General features: G+C 45.0%; 1 protein-coding gene across 3 annotated transcripts in view; it reads left to right on the forward strand.

The window, feature by feature from the left end:
• LOC148020723 (Tetratricopeptide repeat (TPR)-like superfamily protein) overlaps positions 1–18,607 on the forward strand; it is a 232,694-nt gene that overhangs the window by 209,328 nt on the left and 4,759 nt on the right. For 2 of the 3 annotated variants that reach the window (XM_087698546.1, XM_087698545.1), the window contains exons 13-14: positions 15,789–15,908; positions 16,003–16,218. In XM_087698546.1, coding sequence (XP_087554672.1) covers positions 15,789–15,908; positions 16,003–16,218 — 336 coding nt within the window. The remainder of the gene's footprint in view (positions 1–15,788; positions 15,909–16,002; positions 16,219–18,607) is intronic. The other variant, XM_087698547.1, reaches the window with a different exon arrangement.

Genomic DNA, 18,607 nt, shown 5'->3' on the forward strand with positions numbered 1-18,607 from the left:
GGCGGCTATGTTTCAGCAGGTTTGGGAAACAGGGGTCATGCCTTCCTCATGGAAAGAAGGCCTTATCAAACTGCTTCCAAAGGTCCCTTCGCCGTCAATGCTACAACACTGGAGACCAATTTCTTTGATGGGTTCGATGTATAAAATCTTCTCCAAAGTGCTGGCGAATCGGCTTCACAAGCACCTTCCAGCTATTGTGCATCCTCTCCAATATGGTTTCATTAAGGGCCACAACATTCTGCATAATATCTTAAATGTGCAAATGGCTATTTACTATGCGAGGCACTCCAGTCAAGAAGTGGTATTGATTCAATTGGATTTGGAAAAGGCTTTTGACTATTTAGACTGGTCTTTCATTGCAGAACTCATGTCTGCTATGGGTTTTGGTACTCGGATGTCCCGATTGATCTACACCATTAGTGCTGCGGCTTCTTCAAGAGTTATGCTCAATGGTGGGGTTACAGAGCCATTTGTCCTTGCACCCTCGGTCAGACAAGGTTTCCCTTTGAGTCCTCTCTTCTTTGCCCTGGCGACTCACCCGGTCCTTTCAATGTTATCCTCAATGGCGGCTTCTGCTCAGCTGGCCGGATTGTCTCTTCCTTTGGGACAGCACTTCATTAGCCAATCTCTGGCTGATGATACCTTTATGATTTTGCGGGCGGACAGGGACAACATTCGAAAGGCATTAGATGTTTGGACGCTCTTTGGTCATGCTTCTGGTCTTCGCATAAATGCCTTTAAATCAGCCATACTCAGTTGCACGGAGCCTGATTTACAATCATTAGGCTGGCAGGGCCAGGTTGTATCCCGTGGCTCCATTGTAAGGCATCTTGGATATCCATTGGGGGTGGATGTTCCGCCAAAGGAACTACTGGAGTGGATTTCACAAAAATTGGCAGCAAAGTTTATGTATTGGAAGTCGCAAGCATGGCCATACCATGTCCGCCTCAAAGTGGCTCAGACAATTATGCTGCCAATGCTAACATATTTCTTGCCATTGCTGCCGTAGACTCCTACTTTGAAGGCTCTCACTCGCCCCATTCGTTTCATGTTATGGAAGAAGGATTCATTGCAAAAGCAGGTATTTCGTGGATTTCATGGTCACATACATGTACCCCTAAACGCATGGGTGGTGGAGCTATTTTGGATGCTGAAACTCATATACTGGCTCTTCATTGGTCTCTTTTTCGCGCCATGTGTGTGGATCATCACCCGTGGACCATTATAGCCCGTTACTTTCTTGAGGACAGCGGGCTACGCCATGGTAATACACGACTTCGGGCCTCCTGGTGGCATGTCCTTAATGCAGACTCTCGATTTTCCAGTCCCTCTTCCTCTCTGTTACTGCACTTGGTCGGCTCTTGGAAAGTGGTGCTCCAAAAGGCCCGTTGGCATCCAGTGGGGGACCGCTTGCATACTAACTCCTTTCAACTGGAATTGTTGGCAGTCTCGAGATTACTTTCATGGGAAGACAAACATCAGCTCAAACCGAGATTTAACCGCATGGCCCGTTTGGGTGTGACTTCGGTTGCGGATGCTATCCTTGCCACTCGCAATGTCCTTGCATCGTTTCGTACTGCTAGGAGACTTTTCAGGATCCCGCGCGGATACCGTGATTTATGGGAACAGCTTTTGTCGGTGCTTCAGGGTAGGCAACCCTTTCCTGCCCTGGCTATGGATCGTCCTTGGCAGGACTGGGACCTTGCAGGCCGGTTGAGTCTGGAAAAGGTCTCTGCTAATCAGGTGTATCATCTTCTCTTTCAAGATCATCAATGGCTGGGTGTGAAAGCTAATCCTGTATGGGGATTGCGGAAATCGCAGTCATGGTGGAAGGCAACTGTGATGGAGGGCTGGTTGAATAAGACACCTTTCAAATGCAAGGTCTTTCTTTGGCGGGCAATGATTGGTGGTCTTCCTCTTGCCTCGGCCCTTTCCAAGCATAGAATCTCGAATGGCAATTGTTTCTTCTGTACCACTACTGTGGAATCTGCCCGACATCGATTTCTTTCTTGCCCGCTCGCCAAGAATATCTGGTCACTCTTGTCACAAGTCTGGCGCGCAATGGTGGGGTCCTCACTAACTCCTTTCGATTGGGTTTTTGTGCACCCAAAGTACCCCACACCGCCACAATTACATATGAAGATCTTATTCCACTTTTTCAGATACTGGGGATGCTGGCACATTTGGACCACACGGAATGCCTTTCTCTTTGATTCGGCCTCTAATGTACCGAGACACATTGCCCGGCTTAAAGGTCTCTTGCATTGGCAGATAGATCTCATTCGGCACTCGGACTTGCTCCCCCGGGAGGCCTTGCTTCCCTGGCATATGGCAATTGCCTCTAGGTCTTTGCCATGATTGGTGTAACCTTTTTCGTGGATTAGTACTGGGATTTTCCACACGTTGGCCTAGGGCCCTCGTGTCTTTTTTAATCATGTAATCATGTAAACTTGTACCTTTTTTCGTAATTAATACAATTACCTTTTACGGAAAAAAAAAGAGAGTGTGTGTGTATGTAAGGTTGAGAGAGAGAGAGAGAGAGAATCTGATCGCGATATCATCGCCTGAGCGCTTCGCCCTGCCGTCGGCCGTCTGACCTGTGGGTCCTGGTCGCCGTCGTCGCCCGTCCACCCTGTGTGTCGGGGTCCCTACCATCGCCATCAGTCCTGGGCGCCGTCGCCTGTCAGCTCGCCACAGGAAACAGATCGCGTGGAACAGAACAGGGCCAACTGATTTCTCCTTCGCCTCAGCGAGAGCCAGCATCTAGCGTTTGAGCCTGTGCCCCTGGCTCTGCTACCTGCGTTCGCGCTTGGTATTCACCAACTTGTCCTGCGCCCCGCCTTCTTGTGCTCGTGCTGCTAGGCAGACCAGAGGTAATGACAGCACGACTTTGTCACTGCTGACATCAGAGGTTGCCGACAGGACATTCTCTTCTTGCACGTGCAATCTAGCCCTGCACACTGAGATAGAGCAGCCCTGCCGCTGTATAGAGAGAGAGCGAGAGAGAGAGAGAGAGAGCGAGAGAGAGCGAGGGAGGGGGAAAGAGAGAGAAAGAGAGGCCTGTGCCATGACTTTGTATCTCTTAGGTCATTTGGTTATTGTAGAGAGACAGTGTGTTCTTTACACACCATGGGGTAGAGCCATCCTGTATCTTGTAATCATGTAAACATGTACTTTTTCGTAATTAATACAATTACTTTTTACGAAAAAAAAAGAGAGGCCTGTGCTGTTTGTGCCTTCTGTGAGCTCCTGGCTCTGCATCGGACGTGCACAAGTGGTCATACAATATGGCTGGTCTGGATATGGCCTTTATCGACCAAACGGTGGCAGCCCTTGGTCCGGATTCTAATACAGAGGATCCAAAGGATATGGTTCCTTGTACAAAGGAGATGCCCCCTGGTCCTGACTTCCAGCCTGCGGGCAAACGCACCAAGCATACTTCAGAAGAGACAATGGATCATCAAGAAACGTTCTTATGCTCAAGTTGCTTCAGATTCTGTGGATTCTCAGGATGTTGACTGGGAGCATTTGTTGGAGTTAACCAACACTCTGCAAAAAAAAAATTGAAATAAAAAGATTTTCTTTTCATTGGCGATTATGTTCAACATAATCATGAAGCGTTTTCTGACTCTGGAACTGAAGATGTTCTGGAAGCCACTATGGACCCAAAAAATGTTGCGCTCATTCTCAGTATTTTATGAATGTGTTGTTATACTCTTCTTCACTGGTAGGATCTCAGTGCTTTCCCATATTCGCCAATGGCTGCAAGGTCTACTACAAGGGGAGTGTGTTGAAGAGATTTTTGTTGGGCCCCGAGGCTTTTATGAGGTGCTGTTGAAATATGAGAAGATTCGTGCTGATCTGCTCGCCGTTTGGTTCATGTTGTGCCATGGCGCCCAATGGTTGATTTTCAACGCTTGCTTCAACGTGAATGCCCGGTGTGGGTTGAAGTGGAAAACTGTCTAGCTGTCTATTGGCCACTGTTAAAGGATGCCATGGCCGTTGTGGGCACTGTTCTGGTCCCCCCGAGCCTAAGGGCCATGAATCGTAACCGTTTGTGTATGTTATGGGACACTGCTCGGAAAAGGCCTGCTTGGTTACGTCTTAATTGCTCTGGCATGCCAATGCACTTTCGTTTGAAATGGGGTAACTTTGCAAGGCATTGTTTCTCATGTGGAAAATTGGGGCATTTTATGGCCGAATGCCCAGTAAAGCAACCGACTTCAGATGCTGAGTATGTTTTGCTGCCCATGGAAGATATGGTGCTTGATACTCCGTCGCAGGATGCAACCCAGTCACCCAAAGTTTTGGATAAAGGTAAACAACATGTTTCGGGTTTGGATTCCCGTGGCAATGACTGGGTAGATGTACGTGCAAAAAAAGGTAAAAGGTTTGATGCTGGCATGGCGGATACTGTGCCTAATGCTTCACAAGATTCCTTGTGTACTTATATGTGCAGGAAAGAAATGTTGTCTTCAGAGCACACTGCTCATGCTATGGTTTCTTCTGCTCCTCAGAATCAGCCTACTAGGAAAGTACATACGGACGGTCCTAAGGGCCCATCTGCTAAGTTGGCTTTTGATGCTAGAGGTAACGTGATTACCCCATGGGATCGTTGTTATCCCCGTTCCATCCCCAAGACAGTGGATATACCGTCTACCTCTAAATCTGGCCGTCAGAACTCTTTTGCCGTGTTGGCTGATTTTTTGGATGAGGGAGTTCTTGACATTCTAGCAGAAAGGTTAAATCGAGGCAAGCTTTGCTTCGTTCCTGATTTTCTTTTTTGAATACACATGAAGATAGCCACGTGGAATGTGCGAGGCATTTGTTCTCGCAATAAGCAACATGCCATGTGGACTGTATTGCATGAGAATCAGTGGAATGTCTTGTGTGTTGTTGAGCACAAGAGTCACGGTGAAGCAAGAAAAGTGGTGGATTGCCATGGGTTTCGCTTGTTTTATGCAGGGACGCATACCAGGCACTATTCTAGTGTGCTTATGATTGTACATGAGAAATATCAGCCTGTTCTTATAAAAAATGATGTACATGGTCGTTTTGTGGTGATTGAAGTTTTATTTGAAGGAGAGATCTTATGGTTACTTGGCCTATATGCTCCAAATGATCTTTTATCCCGTCGGTATCTTTGGAATACTTTGCAGACCCCTCTTTGTCACTTGGCAGACGGGGTTTTTTGATGGGGGATTTTAATATGTGTGTTGATTCTTCACAGTCCACATCAGAGCATTCGGTGATGGATGCTCTGGAAAGCCGTGTGTGGAATGCGTTTGCTCTTGCCGTACTTAAGCAAGATCTCGGGTCATGGCTACACCCTTCTTCTACAGGCTTTACTTTCCATTCTGCGCAGTATACAACTACATGGTCGCGGTTGGACTGCATGTACATCATGCAGGATGATGATTTTCTTCCTGAGATGCTGGAAATGAAAGTGTTGCAGCAATATGCCTTGTCGGACCATTTTCCTCTACAGCTTGAGATGCTTGCACAACCCATTGCACCTTTTAAGCAATTTCTGGATAGACTCCCTTTGCGTTTCAATTTGTCTTATTTGAAGCATTCAATCTTTTGGGGCTACATGCAGCAATTGATTGATAGATTTTTATTGGACTTCTCCTTTGAGGGCAATGCTTCTTTTGAACGATTACTCTCTAATGTGCAACGGGTTGCTCGGCAGTATGGGATCCATCATGCCTCCCTTTGTCAGCGGCGTCGACAAGCAGCAGAGGAATTATTGGCTTTGGTTCGCTCTCTATTGGTGGAGACTCCAGATGATGTATTTCTACTGCCATTGGCTATGCGTTTGGCTGATCTTATTAAAGAGTTTCAGTTGAAATCTTATCAGCAAGCCAAATTGCGAAATTTGACTGCGAATTTGCAAGACAATGATTGTCAAACTCATAAGTTCTTTTGAGCTCTCCATGCATCTCCTGCGCGAGAGAATATAACTAGACTCCAGGATGCAGAATGTCAAATGGTCATTGATCCTCAGCCTATTGTGAATATGTGCAAGAATTATTTTCTGGACCTTCTTGGTTCTACTCCTTCACCTTCGGACCAAATTACTCATGCCCGCTCAGTTTTCTATGATTTGGTCCGCAATCAGGTTCCACATGACATGCAAACTACTTTGGAGACAGATATTTGTGAGGCGAAGGTTATGGATGTTTTGTTACACTTGCCCAAGGATAAAAGTCCTGGTTGGGATGGTCTTACCAATGAATTCTTTGAGGCTTTTGCTACCCAATTGGCGAAACCATTGACGGCTATGTTTCAGCAGGTTTGGGAAACGGGGTTTATCCCTTCCTCATGAAAAGAACTTATCAAACTACTTCCAAAAGTTCCGTCGCCGTCTATGCTGAAACATTGGCGACCAATTTCTTTGATGGGTTCTATGTATAAAATCTTTTCCAAAGTAATGGTGAATCGGCTCCATAAGTATCTTCCTGCCATTGTGCATCCTCTTCAATATGGTTTCATTAAGGGCCGAAACATTCTGCATAATGTCTTAAATGTGCAAATGGCTATTGACTATGCAAGGCACTCCAATCAAGAGGTGGTATTGATTCAATTGGACCTGGAAAAGGCTTTTGATTATTTAAACTGGTCTTTCATTACAGAACTTATGTCTACTATGCACTTTGGTACTCGGATGTCTCGTTTGATCTACACCATTTAGTGTTGAGGCTTCTTCGCGAGTTATGCTGAATGGTGGTGTTACCGAGCCATTAGTCCTTGCACGCTCTGTGAGACAGGGTTGCCCTTTGAGTCCTCTCTTTTTTGCTCTTGCGACTCATCTGGTTCTTTCGATGTTATCTCATATGGCAGCTTCTACTCAGTTGGCGGGATTGTCTCTTCCTTTTGGACAGCACTTCATTAGTCAATCCTTGGCTGATGATAGCTTTATGATTTTGCGTGCGGACAAGGATAATCTTCGCAAAGCATTGGATGTTTGGACTCTTTTTGGTCATGCTTATGGCCTTTGTATCAATGCTTTGAAATCAGCCATACTCAGTTGCACTGAGTCAGATTTATAGTCACTAGACTGGCAGGGAATGGTTGTTCCCTGTGGTTCCATTGTCAGGCACCTTGGGTACCCGTTGGGTGTTGATGTTCGGCCGAAGCAACAACTTCAGTGGATTTCACAGAAACTCGCAGCTAAGTTTCTGTACTGGAAATCGCATGCTTGGCCCTTCCATGTTCGCCTCAAAGTGGCTCAGACAATTATGTTGCCAATGCTCACATATTTCTTGCCACTGCTGCCTTGGACTACTACTACATTGAATGCTCTGACTCAGTACATTCGTTTCATGTTATTGAAGAAGGACTCCTTGCATGCAGGCATTTCTTGGATTTCTTGGTCGCATGCACGTACCCCTAAACGCATGGGTGGTGGGGCTATTTTGGAAGCCGAAACTCATATGTTGGCACTCCGTTGGTCTCTTTTTCGTGCCATGTGCTTGGATCATCACCTGTGGGTCTTTATAGCTCGTTATTTTCTTGAGGATCACGGACTTGTGCATGGTAATACCCAAATTCGGAGCTCCTGGTGGCATGTTCTTAATGCAGACTCGCGGTTTTCTAGTCCATCATCCCTGCTTGCTCATTTGGTATGCTCCTAGAAATTGGTTCTCCAAAAGGCTCAGTGGCATCCAGCTCAACTACTAACTCTTTCCAACTGGAATTGTTTGCAGCCTCGCGATTACTATCTTGGGAAGGTAAACATGAGCTCAGACCAAAATTTAACCGCATGGCACGTTTGGGCTTGATTTCAGTTTTGCAGATGCCACCCTAGCCAGCCGCAATGTGTTGATATCGTTTTGTACAGGCAGGAGGCTTTTCAGGATCCCTCGTGGATACCGTGATTTATGGGGTCAGCTTTTGATGGTGCTCCAAAGCAGACAACCCTTTCCTGCCCTTGCTTTGGATCGACCTTGGCAGGACTGGGCCCTTGCAGGCCAGCTGAATTTGGAAAAGGCCTCAGCTAACCAAGTGTATCATCTTCTGATTAAAGATCATCAATGGCTGCTTACTAAAGCTAATATTGTATGGGGTTTGCGTAAACCTTGGTCATGGTGGAAGGTAACTATGATGGAGGGCTGGTTGAACAAGTCACCTTTCAAATGCAAGGTCTTTCTTTGGAGGGTGATGATTGGTGGTCTTCCTCTTGCTTCAGCCCTTTCCAAGCGTCGAATCTCCAACGGCAATTGTTTCTTTTGCACCACCACTGTGGAATCGGCCCATCATTGATTTATTTCTTGCCCTCTTGCTAAGAAAATCTGGTCACTCTTGTCGGTAGTTTGGAGAGCAATGGTTGGCATCTCCTTAACCCCTTCTGATTGGGTTTTTGCACGACCCAAATACCCCACACCGGCTCAGTTGCATATGAAGATCTTGTTTCACTTTCTTAGATACTGGGGCTGTTGGCACAATTGGACCATTCAGAATGCTTTTCTTTTTGATTCAGCCAGTAATGTTCAGGGACATATTGCTAGGCTTAAAGGCCTTTTGCATTGGCAGATAGATCTCATTCGGCACTCTGACTTATTCCCTCGGGAGGACTTACTTCCCTGGCATATGGCAATTTCCTCTGTGTCTTTGCCATGACTTTTTGTAACCCTTTTGTCGTTTACTACTTCAGAGAGAGAGAGAGATTTTACACATGATGGCTTAGAGCCATCGTGTATCTGGTAATCATGTAAACTTGTACCTTTTTTTCGTAATTAATACAATTGCCTTTTACGAAAAGAGAGAGAGAGAGAGAGAGAGAGAGAGAGCGATAAGGCCAGTACAGACAGCTTGCTTAATAGGAGAACTGACAATTCGATATTTCAAGACTTGTGCAAAGAGCCTGAAGCACATCCTGAGGGTTTTGCACAGAGTGAGAGAGAGAGAGAGAGAATTTCCTTAGATGGACAGCCTTGTGGCATATTTGGCGAACTCAAAATGCCTTCATTTTTGATTCTGTATCTAGGATTCATGGTCATGTGGCCTGAATCCGCGGTTTAGTGCTATGGCAAATCACCTCTATGGTGTCTACTGACCTGGTTTTTCCTGATATTGCTACTCTCTGGCTGGACACTTCGCTCCACACCAGCTATGCTTTCAGTGTGATAGTTCTGTGTTAGGAGTCTGTGTAGACTTTCCTTCATGACTGTTTTTTTTCCGTTTGTTCTAAGCCGACTTGATGGTCTGATGTAAAATATTTTCTACTTAATTCAATTATGTTCATGAAAAGAGAGAGAGAGAGAGAGAGAGAGAGAGAGAGAGAGAGAGAGGATCGGAATTTGGTTTTGTTATGGCAAATCTGTAGGAATCTAATGGTATCGATATGGCCTTTCTCGATCAATAGATTGGGCAAGGGAATGACAAAGACTTGGCTGACTCGGATGGTGATTCATTGGCTGATGAACCCGGGCCGTTGTTGGATAGTGAAGAGATGGGCAAACGTCGTAGGATGTCGGCTGAAGAACTAGCCTTAGGCCCGAATTTGCCTCAGCCTAAGGTTCATGTTTCTTGTCCACAACCTGATGGGTCTTTACAGTCCATGCTGGCCACTGCCAATCATCTTATGTCGGATTATGTCCATTGTAATGAGGATAAAGCTAACGCATTACCAGATGGGGATCAAGTAGTTGCAGTCATGGGAACCGACCCGGTCTTACAACAGATAGCTCCTTTTCATGAGAGGGCAGCCATATTTTATTTTACTAGAAGGACTCCTTTGATCACTAGAATTCGTGCTTGGCTGTAGTCTATGCTTGTCAGTTTTGAACAGTGCCCAGACAGGTCGTATGCATGTTCCCCTGGTTGAAGAGATTTATGATGGCCCAAAGGGGTTCTTTGAGGTTCTTTTTTGTTCTACGGAAGTATGGGCTCTTGTTATGCAATGCATTCCTTTGTTTATGGATGGACAGCTAGTTCATGTGGTCCCTTGGAGGCCCATGGCTGAGTTTCAAGAGGTGCTGAGACAGGCATGCCCAATTTGGGTAGAGGTGGTGGATTTCCCTGCACATCTTTGGAGACTCCTCCCTCTGGTACTGAGAACCTTTGGTGAGGTCTTAGTGGAACCTCGGTTGGCTTCCCGCAATAGGAATAGGGCATGTATGCTGTGGGATACAAGCAAACCTTGCCTGACAAAAATTCGTTTTGAAGTTCCATGGTTACAAACGTTGGTGTATGTGTTGAAATGGGGTACTTTTGTAGGACACTGTTTCAGATGTGGCCAGTTGGGCCATTTCATTTCGGAATGTGACAAAAATACAGAGGTAGTGCGGGGCCCTATGGATCAAGATATGGAAATGCAAGTCCACCACCTTAAGCAGATGATTCAGCAGCCAGTACTTGATCCAGAGCAGCTTCCCCAACAAGGTCGTGAGGAAGGCAAGAAGGATGTTCCTCACGTGGATAGTGAGCATCCTTTGATTGCAGTTGGGTGGAATTTGTCTCATCGGGAGGATTCTTGGGTCATTGTGGTTCGTTGTAATGCTAGGCAAGATCTGCATGCTCCGGCAGTGGAAGATAAAAGGACTTCTAATTCAACTTTGCGATTCGATGCTCGTGGAAGGCTTGTGCCTCCTCCGGATGTTTTCCGCTCCCATCAATTGCAATTTCCTTCCCGAGCTTCGATTGCAGGTCTACAAAGGGCAGATCTTGTAGATGTTATTCGAAGTGAAATGGAGAGATTCCAAGCTACCAAGGCTATTGATGTAAAAGGAAAAGGGAAAGCAATGGTTTAGTAGTTTTTCTTATTTGTGATTGATCATGAAATTTGCTTTGTGAAATGTGAAAGGTATTTCTTCGGGCAGCAAGCAGTATCGGTTGTGGAAAGTTTTGCTTGTTGGAAATGGGGATGCTTTTTGTGCTGTGGAGCACAAACAACATTCTTTGGCTAGATCTTCTTATGTGTATAAGGATTATGCGGTCTTTTTTAGTGGTTGCGCTCCACATAAATCGGGAGTTATATTGACTGTCAAATCCTCCCTACAACCAGCATTGGTTTCTCAAGATACCCGTGACCGATTTCTGATCTTGGAAATATGATATGAGGGGGAGGTTTTGTGGATTGTAGGCGTGTATGCTCCTTCTAATGCAAGGGAACGTCGTCAGCTTCGGGATGACCTACACTGCCTTGCCCTGGCTCGTCAAGGCTCTGTTATGGGTGATTTTAATGTCTGTGTTTTTGTAGATCAAGCGACCTCTCCACATTCGGTTATGGATGTCTGAGCAATAGGCTTGGGATACTCTTGCAACGGTCTCTTTGAAACAGGACATGTGATCCTAGATGTATCTATCTCAAGCCGGATATACTTATCGTTCTTTTCAGCATCCAAATACAATACAAACTATTAGCCAGAGCCGAAGCTTTACATGATAACAACTGTCAAACTCATCAATTTTTTGCTCATCTACATTAGAAATATGCCCGGGAAAATATTGTCCGCTTAAAGGATGGGCAAGGTGATATAGTGACTGATCCTGCCTCCATTATTCAAATGACTGTTGACTTTTATAGGGCCTTGTTGGGTCCACAAGAGATTCTTTCTGATGCTGTTCTCTTTGCTCGAACATATATTTGTGACCTCATTAGTAATGAGGTCAAACCAGAATGGGCGATTTTAATGGAGGCCAATATTTTTGAAGATGAAGTGGAAGAAGTGTTGTCTCACTTGCCTCGAAGGAAAAGTCCAGGCTGGGATGGGCTTCCTAATGAGCTATTTTCAGCCCATGTGCAACTGCTTAAGGACCCATTAACTCACTTGTATGAGTAGGTGTGGAACTTTGGTATGATGCCTTCAGATTTGGAAGAGTCTCATGGTAGCACCGTTATTCATGCTTCTTGGTGGCATGCGCTTAATTCTACGAGGCCTATAAAGGTCTCCCATTCTTTTCTTCTTTCTCATTTGATTGCTTCCTGGCAGGAGATGCTTTGTCTTGCAATTTGGCATCCTCAAACTTGGGCTATGCTGTTGGTCTTGTCAATCAGTTTATGCAGATGCCTAGAAAGCCTCATTTGGATGCAGTTAGACGTATATTGAAGTACGTGAAGTCCACTTTACATTATGGAATTTTTTATGAGGCAGGTAAGGATGTACAGGTCTTTGGATACACAAATGCAGATTGGGCTAGTAGCATGTCGGGCATAAGATCTACAAGTGGATTCATGTTTTCCCTTGGTAGTGCAGCAATTACATGGAGCAGAAAAAATCAACCTACAGTTGCTTTATCGAGTACAGAGGTTGAGTATAGAGGTGCTGCTATGGCAGCATGTGAGGTGGTATGGTTGCAAAAGTTATTAGGTGATTTGGAGGTGCAGGGAGATTGTCCAGTTGTCATTCATTGTGACAACATGAGTAGCATACAGCTAGCTAGGAATCCAGTGTTCCATGCTAGGACAAAACACATTGAGGTGCACTACCGCTTTGTGAAAGTGAAGGTACTTGATCGTGTGTGCTGACATATACCAAGTTAATCTCTCCTGCTCCGAATATTCGTAAGGAGGAAAATTCGTTGCAAGGAGAAATACTAGCTTCCTCAAGGTTGTTGGATTGGCCACAAAAAGATTTGCAGCGAGACAAGTTTAATCGGATGGCTAGGTTAGGCTTGAAGACAGTCCGTGATGGTGTTATTCTTGGGCAGCCATGCCTTTATTCTTTTAGGCGTATTTGTCAGTACTTTAGGGTGCCTCGTGGATACAGGGACATTTGGTCGTCCATACAGGACTGTCTTCAGAGGTTCTCTCCTTTGCCTACATTACAGCCATTGGATCCATGGGGTGACTGGATGTTTGTGCTTCCTGATGACTTTGAGAAAAGGTCAGCTAATCAAATATATCATCAGATGGTGGAAGCTAAGAGATGAGTCACGGGGAAAGTTAATAAGTTCTGGCATCTCAGGTATAGCAAAAAGAAGTGGCAGGAAAGATTTATTCAGCTTTGGAAGTCTAAGATTCCGTATCAGGGTAAAGTGTTCATGCGGAGGCTGCTCATTGGGGGTCTTCCAACGGGAGAAGTGCTTCGTGCTCGAAAGATCTCTGCAGGTCGTTGTGTTTTTTGCATGTGATGAGACATTGCTTCACCTCTTTGTCTCTTGCCCTGTTGCACGAGAGATCTGGAATTTCATTTCCCGCGTGTCATTCTCGGTGACTCAGCACTGCATTCCAGTTCGTTTGCGGATTATGGGATATATGTCCTCTATGCCCTCTTTGCGTTCAAATTGTTCCTACCTATTCCATTTCCTTAGATGGACAGCCTTGTGGCATATATGGCGTACTCGCAATGCCTTTATTTTTGATTCAGCATCGGGCATCCATGGGCATGTGGCCTGCGTGTGTGGATTGGTGTTATGGCAAATCTCTTCTATGATGTCAGCTGACCTGGTTCTTCTGGATATTGCTGCTCCCTGGCTGGCGATTGTTCGCTCTACTCTTAGCTGTTCCTTCTGCGTGATTTATTAGAACAGGTCATGTAATAGGTTGCTCTAGTTGTTCTAAGAGCCTGCAGGCCTCATGTAAATATTATACAGAGAGAGAGTGAGAGAGACAGTATGCTGACCTGATGGTCTGATGTAATAGAGTGTAAGAGATATAGAGAGAATGTTGACCTGATGGTCTGATGTAAATAATTCAATTATCTTCACCAAAAAAAAAAAAGTGAGAACAGAGAGCCATCAGCCATGGAGGCTGCCGCCTAGGGTTTCACTTGTGCACCTGAGATTTCAGCTCCTGCCTAGGGTTTTGCACCTGTGCACTTGCAATTTTTGCTCCTGCCTAGGGTTTCACTTGTGCACTTGTGACTTCTGCCCTACGACTTCTGCTCCAGCATCATTAGCCATCTGGGAGCTGCTGCGGACTGTTCTATGCCCTGTTTGCGACGTGTGCAAGGACCTGCCCTGCATCTCTGCTTGTTGTCCTGCTGTCCTGCTTTCTGAGCAGGCTGCCCTGCTGTCATGTCCTCTGTGTAGGACGCCCTGCCTATGGCTGGGTGTTTTCCCTCTTGCACAGCCTGTTGCTCTTCCTGGCCTCAGTGTGTTGGGGCAAGCTAGCCTGTGGAAAAGCAGGAAGAATGTCCTAATAGGCCTGCCCATTCATGGAAGGCCTAGATCAGGCTGCCATGGACCCATCACTTGAAGGTCTGGGTCCAACTATGGAAATGGAAGAAGATGCAGCTGAAGAACACAACCTGATCACTTGCATTGAGGAGATGGCATCGCCTGTCTTGATGTTCAGCCGTCTATCAAACAAAGCAAGCATCTTCATGATAAGTTTACTGCTGCTCCTAAAGCCCCTAGCATGGGTGATTCTCCACCTTGCTCATATGCTCAGGAGGCTTCCGCTTCACAGGATTTGTCGGAACTGAATTGGGAGCAATTGCTTGAGTTTGGGAATTCCCTCCTGGAAGAATATGTTGAGCATAATCATCGAGCCATCCTTGCCTGTGTGGAGGAGGTTCTGGACACAAAAGTGTCAACTCACCAGGTGCTTCACTCCTTTTTCGCCTTTCATGAGCAAGGTGTCACTCGCTTCTACGGGTCAGATTACCATGCTTGCCAAGATCTGTTAATGGCTGACCTCTATTCTTCAGATCGATGGCATGGAGATCTTTGCTAGTCTGCGTCAGTTTTATGAGGTTGGCCTTCTTTCTGCTTCGGCCGCGATCTCCTCCTCCCAAAGCAGCCCCTTTTCTTTGACAAACAACTGGTGCATATTGTCTCATGGCATCTGTTCCAATTTTTGCTAAAGCAACAATGTCCAGTTTGGGTGGAAGTTGAGAATTGCCCAACAGTTTATTGAACCCTTCTCAAGGATGCAATGGCTGCAAAAGGCCATGTGTTGGTCCCCCCCTAGCCTGAAGGCAGCCAACAAGAATAGATTGTGCATGCTATGGGACACTTTCAAGAAGCAACCTAGTTGGTTGCACCTCAATTGTACGGGCGTGCAGCCTCTTTGGTTCCGGCTGAAGTGGGGTACTTTTGCTGGCCATTGTTTCTCCTATGGTCAACTAGGTCATTTCATGGGCGAATGCCCAAATCGTAAGAGTGCCTTGGCAGATCAGCCCATGGACAAGGACCAAAACATGCCTTCTCACTCTGCTGAACAGCAGATTGCTCAGCCCAGTCAGTCCAAAGGCAAAAGCAACATGCTCCTCTTTTGGACTTGGAAAACCAGGTGTGGTGGACAGAAGCCCAACACAATAAAGGAAAGGCAAAGGAGACTCCTGTCCTTCCCACACCTGCTGTCCCTTCTTCTTCGCAGGAGCCCCTCCACACTTATTCCTGTTGCAGAGACAAATCCTCAGAGGCACCTACCACTAGAACCCCTACTATTACCGAGGAACACTTGATCTTGTGTGTCTATTCAGTCTAGAGGTGCCTTTTGCACTCTCGTCTTGTTGTGTTTACTGATCTGTTGTACTTTTTTTCGTAATTAATATAAAATTACCCACTATGGGAAAATAAAAAGGGAAGGGGAAGGGGCGGGAGGGGAGGGAGGGGAGGATGATGTCAGTACATTGAGAGGAGCAAAGAGTTGTGATTGCAATTATAGTCCCAAAGTTCAGAAAAACAGTTTTTTGACTGGTCGGAAGATCATGATGATCAATCATGTTACTCAAAGGTTATGTAAAATATGTGAGATGCAATTAGGACTGCTAAGTCACTGATTATGTAAAATATGTGGGATGTAATTAGGACTGCTGAGTCACTGATTAGTCTATTGGGGAAGACCGTGTCGTGGTTATGCAGTAATTATGCTTCTTTGTCTTATGAACTACCAGCTTCCATTGCCATACATGAAGACAGGCTATCTAACAGTAGCTCCAGGTGGCAATTCCTTGATTCCTCATGGTGATTGGAAGCGAATCTTATTCGTACTTGACCATGAGGCATTTTATGAGGTATGAATGGTTCAAGTCGTTGGTGATACTGCATTTTCTTGACTTAGGTATCGCTGTGAGTTTTGAAAGTAGTTGTGCCTCTCATGCTCTCAAGACTGAACAGATAGAAACAACCGCTGCTACACCTAACGAGACTGTGCCTGGAGGATATAGTAAAAATTTGCTTCCACTCATGGATACCAGAGGAAATGCACCTATTACTCTAAGGATTGAGTTGAATGAGATCGTCAATCTTTTGCCATCGGCAGATTTGACTCTACCATCGGGCAAAGCATTCTGTATTGATACAACATCTGGTGAAAAGTATCTGGTATGTAATCCTGGTCCTCACTGCTTAATATGTATGCACACATACAGAATGAGCCAACCTCATCCATCTAAATGAAATGAATGTGCACATGCTCAACTTTTAGGAATATTCATGCTTTTTATGATGCATTTTCTGAAGATAATGAACTAGATATGCTCAGATATTATAGAAACTACTTCGTTTTATTGCAGTTGAATTATGTGTGCTTGAAACAGCTGAAACTCCAGGCTTTAATTCTTTCATGATTTCTTGTTTCATTGGGAGACACAGAAGTATAAATGTAGGCATGATGATTTCAGATACCCAATGATTATGAGTTTATGAGATGGTGGTAGTTTCTTGTTGTGAGGAGTGATTTATTTGTGGAAAATGTATTGTGCTTCTCTCTTCTTTTCCCCCCTCTCTCTTTTTTCTGTTTTTTGACTTTGAATACAAAACTGATTACCGTTACAAAAGGAAGTAAAGTAACACAATTAGGCACCACCCTGGCTGGCCATATTGCAGGTTGACTGATAATACTCCCATGATAGTGAAGTGTGGGTGGTGGAAAATGACCACCGACAAGAAGGACAATGTTAAGCCCCCAAGAAATTTCCATTTAATTAATTGATTTTTCTGGCTCTTAAAATAGTCCCAAAAAGAATTATATCAATTAATACAGAAAGACATTTGGTAGGACAACTGGCTCAGAAAATTGTATAAAAGGGACTTATTGTGCACTGCAGTCTGCCACTTTCAGCCCGTCTCAACTTTGCTTCACCATCTCTCCAACCTCCCTCTACTGCCTCAATACATTTCACCATTTTCTCTCATCCCTCATCATCGCCATGTCTTGCTGTTATACAGGCTGCCATTCTGCTGTCATCCATCCCTAAAAGCCGTCACCCTGCCGTTTAGCCTTCATTTATTCCACTTTTTTCACTCTCAGCCCCTACCCAAGCCTCCATGTTGATCACCAGCTGCTTCTCTCTTCTACAGGTTGTCGCCAGGTTGCTGCATTTGGTCCTCTCAGCATCTATATTCATCTGCATTTGACATCCCAGCCTGCTTTTTTACTGCCCTCTAGCACCCTCTGTCATCATTTATCTTCTCTGGACCTGCTGCATAGGATAATCCTCTTCATTTATGCTGCTTCCAGAGTGGTCTACATCAGATTTCTGCATCCAGATTGGTGGTTTGGTGCTCTCAGGATACATTCATGGAGGGCGGCACTCTCCAACACACTCTCCATTTATGGAAAGATGGTCCTCGATCTTATGGTTGTATCTCTACCTCATCCATGAGCATTATGTCTAGCATTCATTCTTCATTCATCCTCTTCTTCATTTGTGTTCATTGTGTTAGTCATGTTCGTATACTCTTTGTGTTTTCTATGCATACCTTACCGTATCCTCTCATAGATCAGAGCCAATGCTTATCTATGCAGTATTCTACATGGCTATTGTGAGAGCTAGTTTTGCATGAGCAATGCATACCAACATTTGATGTTTCAGTTACCATCATCTGGGAGCTTCCTACCCACATTGCCTCTCCTCCAAAGGCTTTTGGGGGCACTATTCCCTGGACAAGGAGGACAATGCTTCCTCTTCGGTTTCTCTTCCCATACTCCAAGTTATCTAAAGTTTGGGTAGACCATAGATGATGTTGTAGAAGCTAGATGACTATATACAAGAAGGTGCCCCAACTCTATGTATGATGTTCCTCCATCTACTTCAGCTCAAGCTACCATGGACCTACACTAAGGCACACTGGAGGGTGCATATCAATCGTGGCATCTAGCTTGAGGGTGGCCACCTCTCTCAGCTAGGGAAGACAATCCGCTTTTGGGATGGATCCAATGCCTTCATCTCAACTGGGCCTCATGATAGGTTTGCATAACTTGTTTGAATTGTGTGAGCAAGAACCCCTTTTTGTTGCGACATAGAAGAAGAAAAACATGTACCTTGCAACTTTGCTTTTGTTTCATAAGAGCATCGCCTTGGTGCTATTGATGTTCAAATCCTGCCTATTCCCTTCCAGCATGTAAATACCAAATGAGGAGGTTGCAAACATAGAAGAACACAAACATGTACCTTGCAACTTTACTTTTGTTTCATATGAGCATCATTTTGGTGTTATTGATGTTCAAATCCTACCTATCCCTTCCTCATCAAATTTGCATTTTAGGGCTTAGGATTTCTTTGTCATACTTTTAGCAATTTAGGTTTAGATCCTACTCTTTCATCTTCTTCTCTAGGTGCTATTCCCTCCTTTTCTAGTAGTCTAGTTTATCCCTCATTGAGGAAGAGTCATACCTTTCTCTTGGAAGACCTTGTCGTCAACATAGGCGTCGGCATTCTTCTTCACTCTCATCTCCATCTTCATCCCCATCAACCATCATCTTCAACTT

The sequence above is a fragment of the Lygodium microphyllum genome, chromosome 18 (assembly GCF_053477565.2).
Source record: "Lygodium microphyllum isolate KBCC chromosome 18, Lygodium_microphyllum_v1.1.10, whole genome shotgun sequence".
Classification (NCBI taxonomy): domain Eukaryota; kingdom Viridiplantae; phylum Streptophyta; class Polypodiopsida; order Schizaeales; family Lygodiaceae; genus Lygodium; species Lygodium microphyllum.